The 4,946-nt window shown below is 44.1% G+C and overlaps 1 protein-coding gene across 2 annotated transcripts in view; it reads left to right on the top strand.

The window, feature by feature from the left end:
- The window catches only part of lyst (lysosomal trafficking regulator), a 357,679-nt gene that overhangs the window by 150,238 nt on the left and 202,495 nt on the right, over positions 1 to 4,946 (top strand). For both annotated transcript variants that reach the window (XM_043680023.1, XM_043680014.1), the window contains exon 7: positions 2,465 to 2,626. In XM_043680023.1, coding sequence (XP_043535958.1) covers positions 2,465 to 2,626 — 162 coding nt within the window. The remainder of the gene's footprint in view (positions 1 to 2,464; positions 2,627 to 4,946) is intronic.

The raw sequence follows: 4,946 nt of genomic DNA, 5'->3' as shown, positions 1-4,946 counted from the left end.
CTACCCGCCCTTAATTTAAAGCTATGCCCCCTTGTAATACCCGACTCAATACGCGGGAGAAGGTTCATACTGTCGGCCCTATCTAACCCCCTAATCATCTTGTACACCTCATTCAAGTCACCCCTAAACCTTCTTTTCTCTAGTGAAAACAGCCCCAAGTGCCTCAGTCTTTCCTCATACGATTTTCCTTCCATACCAGGCAACATCCTGGTAAACCTCCTCTGCACCCGTTCCAGTGCCTCCACATCCTTCCTATAGTATGGCGACCAAAACTGCACACAATATTCCAGATGCGGCCGTACCAGGGTCTTATACAACTGCATCATGACCTCAGGACTCCGGAACTCAATTCCTCTACCAATAAAAGCCAGTACGCCATATGCTTTCCTCACCGCACTATTTACCTGGGTGGCAACTTTCAGGGGTCTGTGTACATGGACACCAAGATCCCTCTGCTCATCCACACTACCAAGTATCCGACCATTAGACAAGTACCCCATCTTGTTCATAGGATGAGGGCACTGTTGGTCCGGCCAGCATTTATTGCCCATCCCAAGGAACTCTTAAGAGTCAACCACATTTGCTGTGGGTCTGGAGTCACATATAGGCCAGACCAGGTAAGTATGGCAGATTCCTTCCCTAAAGGACGTGAGTGAACCAAATGGGTTTTTCCAACAATCAGCAACGGATTCATGACCACCATTAGACCATCATTTTCATTGAATTCAAATCCCACCATCTGCCATGGCAGGATTCAAACCCAGGCCCCCAGAAACATTCCCTGAGTCTCTGGTTCAATAGCCCAGCAATAACACCACTAAGCCATCGCCTCCCCCCAGTTTACTTTTGCTGATGCTCCTATCTTGCTGTGAGGGTAGACAAGAGTCTCGGTTTGACACTTTGTCTAAAAGGTGGTGCCTCAGACAGTGCAGTGCTCCCTCAGTGTTGCACTGGAGCCTTTGACACTTTGCATTCATATCTCAGTAACGCAGTCTGGCAAGTAAAGGTTAATTTCTAACTAGTCAGCATGGTTTTGTGAAGGGCAGGTCGTGCCTCACAAACCTTATTGAATTCTTTGAAAAGGTGACGAAGGAGGTTGATGAGGGGAAAGCGGTAGATGTGGTATATATGGATTTTAGTAAGGCGTTTGATAAGGTTCCCCATGGTAGGCTACTGCAGAAAATATGGAGATATGGCATTGAGGGTGAGTTGGTGGTTTGGATTAGGAATTGGCTGGATGGAAGAAGACAGAGGGTAGTAGTTGATGGCAAGGGTTCATCTTGGAGTGCCGTCACTAGCGGTGTTCCGCAAGGATCTGTTTTGGGACCATTGCTGTTTGTCATTTTTATAAATGACCTGGAAGAGGGGTTAGAAGGTTGGGTGAGCAAGTTTGCGGATGATACGAAAGTCTGAGGAGTTGTTGACAGTGAGGAAGGATGTGTCAGGTTACAGCGGGATATAGATAAGCTGCAGAACTGGGCAGAAAGGTGGCAAATGGAGTTCAATGTAGCTAAGTGTGAGGTGATTCACTTTGGTAAGAGTAATAAAAAGATGGGGTACTGGGCTAATGGTCGGATACTTGGTAGTGTGGATGAGCAGAGGGATCTTGGTGTCCATGTACACAGATCTTTGAAAGTTGCCACCCAGGTAAATAGTGCGGTGAAGAAGGCATATGGCGTACTGGCTTTTATTGGTAGAGGAATTGAGTTCTGGAGTACTGAGGTCATGTTGCAGTTGTATAGGACTCTGGTGCGGCCACATCTGGAGTATTGTGTGCAGTTTTGGTTGCCATACTATAGGAAGGATGTGGAGGCACTGGAACTGGTGCAGAAGATGTTTACCAGGATGTTGCCTGGTATGGTAGAAAGATTGTATGAGGAAAGGCTGAGGCACTTGGGGTTGTTTTTATTGGAGAAAAGAAGGTTTAGGGGTGACTTGATAGAGGTGTATAAGATGATTAGGGGTTTAGATAGGGTCGACAGTGAGAATCTTTTTCCACGTATGGAGTCAGCTATTACGAGGGGGCATAGCTTTAAATTAAGGGGAGGTAGGTATAGGACAGATGTTAGGGGTAGGTTCTTTACTCAGCGAGTCGTGAGTTCATGGAATGCCCTGCCAGTAGCAATGGTGGACTCTCCCTCATTATGGGCATTTAAGCGGGCATTGGATAGGCATATGGAGGATAGTGGGCTAGTGTAGGTTAGGTGGGCTTGGATTGGCGCAACATCGAGGGCCGAAGGGCCTGTACTGCGCTGTATTCTTCTATGTTCTATGTTCTATAATCACAAGATACTTCACAAGAGTTCTAACACAAAATTGGTCAGTAAATCTCATGAAGCAATAGTAGTTAAGGTAACTGAAGTTTTGGTTTAAGAGATTAATTTTAAGAAGCATTTTAGGGAAGGAATTCCAGAACTTGGTAACAGTATTATGAAATTTATATTTTCTGTTTCTTAAATCCCAGAACCTTTCTGTGGATGAAATATTGACTGATATGCGAGACCTACTTGTTCGTTCTGGTATTGTTGATACGAATCTGGCCAAGCCTCTTTTCGATTCGTTGCAAAGTGTATCCTTAGGAGGAATTTCTGTGGATGGCTGTTCAGCTGAACAAGAGAGAAAAAAGGTGCACCTTTTATGTAACTGTTTTGTTAAATATTTGTTATTAATTTGCTTTCTTGAAATTAATAAATTTTCGGTTCTTAGCGTTATCAAAATACTGTTTCACCTTAAAAATCTCCACAATATTAAAATATGATCTAATTTTAAATTGGTTTGATGTTCTTGCTTCCTCTTTCAGCAAGAGCAGAGATAGACAGACAACCTTGTCTGAGGTCTCTACCACTGATAATAAAAATGGTATTATTTGAGGTGTTGCAGAGCTTGCTGTGTTGATCATCTAATTGTATTTACCTTGTCTCACCAACAGATTTTGGAGACATTTTACTATCTATTAACCTGACTCCTTTCCAAAAGTTTTTTTTTAATGAAGCAAGCATGGTGGATTTAGGCACAACAAAAACAGCAAAAATAAAACACTGGATGCTGGAAGACTGAAATAAAATCAAAAAAAAGCTAGAAGCACTCAACAGGGCTGGAAGTATCTATGGAGAGGCCAAGGCCCCTTCTTCAGAATTAAAGGAAGATGGAAATAAAATAGACCTTGTGCAAGTAAGAAGGGCATGATAGCAATCTGGGAAGGAAGAATAAAAGAATAGTATGCAAACAGATATTAAATGAAAAATGATTTCATAGTGCAACAAATAAAATATGTTGTCATGGTTGCAGCAAGAAAATAAAATTTGTCCAGAGTAGATGTGAATGGCAGAATAATGAATATTTGTGTCCAAAACAAAACATTAAAATAGCAAAATTAAAATTGGCATGTATAAAAACAAGCAGAAACAGATTGCAAGGGTAGTGATGCAACCTGAGTTTGAACTTCCCAATGTAGAGGGGGCCAGATTAGATTAGATTTGATTCCCTACAATGTGGAAACAGGCCCTTCGGCCCACTAATCCAGAATGCTCCAGGCCCAACCAGTCCACACCGAACCTCCGAAGAGTAACCCACCCAGACCCATTCCCCTCTGACTAATGCACCTAACACTATGAACAATTTTAGCATAGCTAATTCTCCTAACCTGCACATCTTTGGACTGTGGGAGGAAACCGGAGCACCCGGAGGAAACCCACACAGACACTAGGAGAATGTGCAAACTCCACACAGACCGTCGCCAGAGTCTGGAATCGAACCTGGGACCCTGGTGCTGTGAGGCAGCAGTGCTAACCGCTGAGCCACCATGCCGCCCCCTGAACACAACACAGCCTAGAATGTGTGTTTAGGGTATGGGTGGTGGGAAGAGAGGATGACTAAGGGCAATTCTTAAATTTCTTGTGCTTGCATAAGGAGGTACTGTGGGAAAGGAAGGGAGTGTATGGGGTTGTAGTGGAGGAACAGCTTTTGGCATGTTGACTGAAGTTGGATGTAGAAAACGTTTAGTTGTAGCACGCATGAGCTGGTGGCAATGGCAGAGGATGATCCATTGAATATGAAGGCAGGTGGGTGGACAAGCAGAATTGTTTTGTTGCTTTGGGTGTGAGGGGAAGGGATGAAAACAGAAGTGTCGGAAATAGTTTGTACACTGTTCAGAGCTAGTCAATCAAGATATGCGTGTGTGGTTGTGGAAGATTGAATCATCAGAACAGATGCAATGGAGAAACTGGGAGAATGAAATGGAGTTCTTCCAGAAAACATGAGAAGAATTTTAAAAATTCAGTGTAGCAGTAACAGTGCTAAAACAGTGGGTTTATCAGGAAAGTCCTGTTTGTGAATTTTGATTTCATTGCACTTCTGTGGTATTATTTTAAAAAAAAAGTCTCTAGGAACAATTTACAGGCCTAGCTAGAACATTAATCAATGGAGATTTTTTCAACTTGTATTCATTCATGGGATTGGGCAATGCTGGCAAAGTGAGCATTTTGTTTCCATCTCCAAGTTTCTTGATAAGATTAGATTACTTACAGTGTTGAAACAGGCCCTTTGGTCCAACAAGTCCACACCGACCCTCCGAAGAGCAACCCACCCAGACCCATTCCCCTACATTTACCCCTTCACCTAACAGGAGAAAGTGAGGTCTGCAGATGCTGGAGACCAGAGCTGAAAATGTGTTGCTGGAACAGCGCAGCAGGTCAGGCAACATCCAGGGAACAGGAGAATCGACATTTCGGGCATAAGCCCTTCTTCAGGAATGAGAACGCTGATAGGGGAGGGGAGGGAAATATATCCTTGGTGTTGGGGTCCGTTTGGAGCTGGCGGAAATGACGGCGGATGATACGCTGTACATGGAGATTGGTGGGGTGGTAGGTGAGGCCCTGTGGGGTTCTGTCCTGGTGGCGGTTGGAGGGGCGGGGCTCAAGGGTGGAGGAGTGGGAAGTGGAAGAGAT

Source organism: Chiloscyllium plagiosum, chromosome 3 (assembly GCF_004010195.1).
Source record: "Chiloscyllium plagiosum isolate BGI_BamShark_2017 chromosome 3, ASM401019v2, whole genome shotgun sequence".
Classification (NCBI taxonomy): Eukaryota; Metazoa; Chordata; class Chondrichthyes; order Orectolobiformes; family Hemiscylliidae; genus Chiloscyllium; species Chiloscyllium plagiosum.
This window is presented reverse-complemented; position numbering and strand designations above follow the sequence as displayed.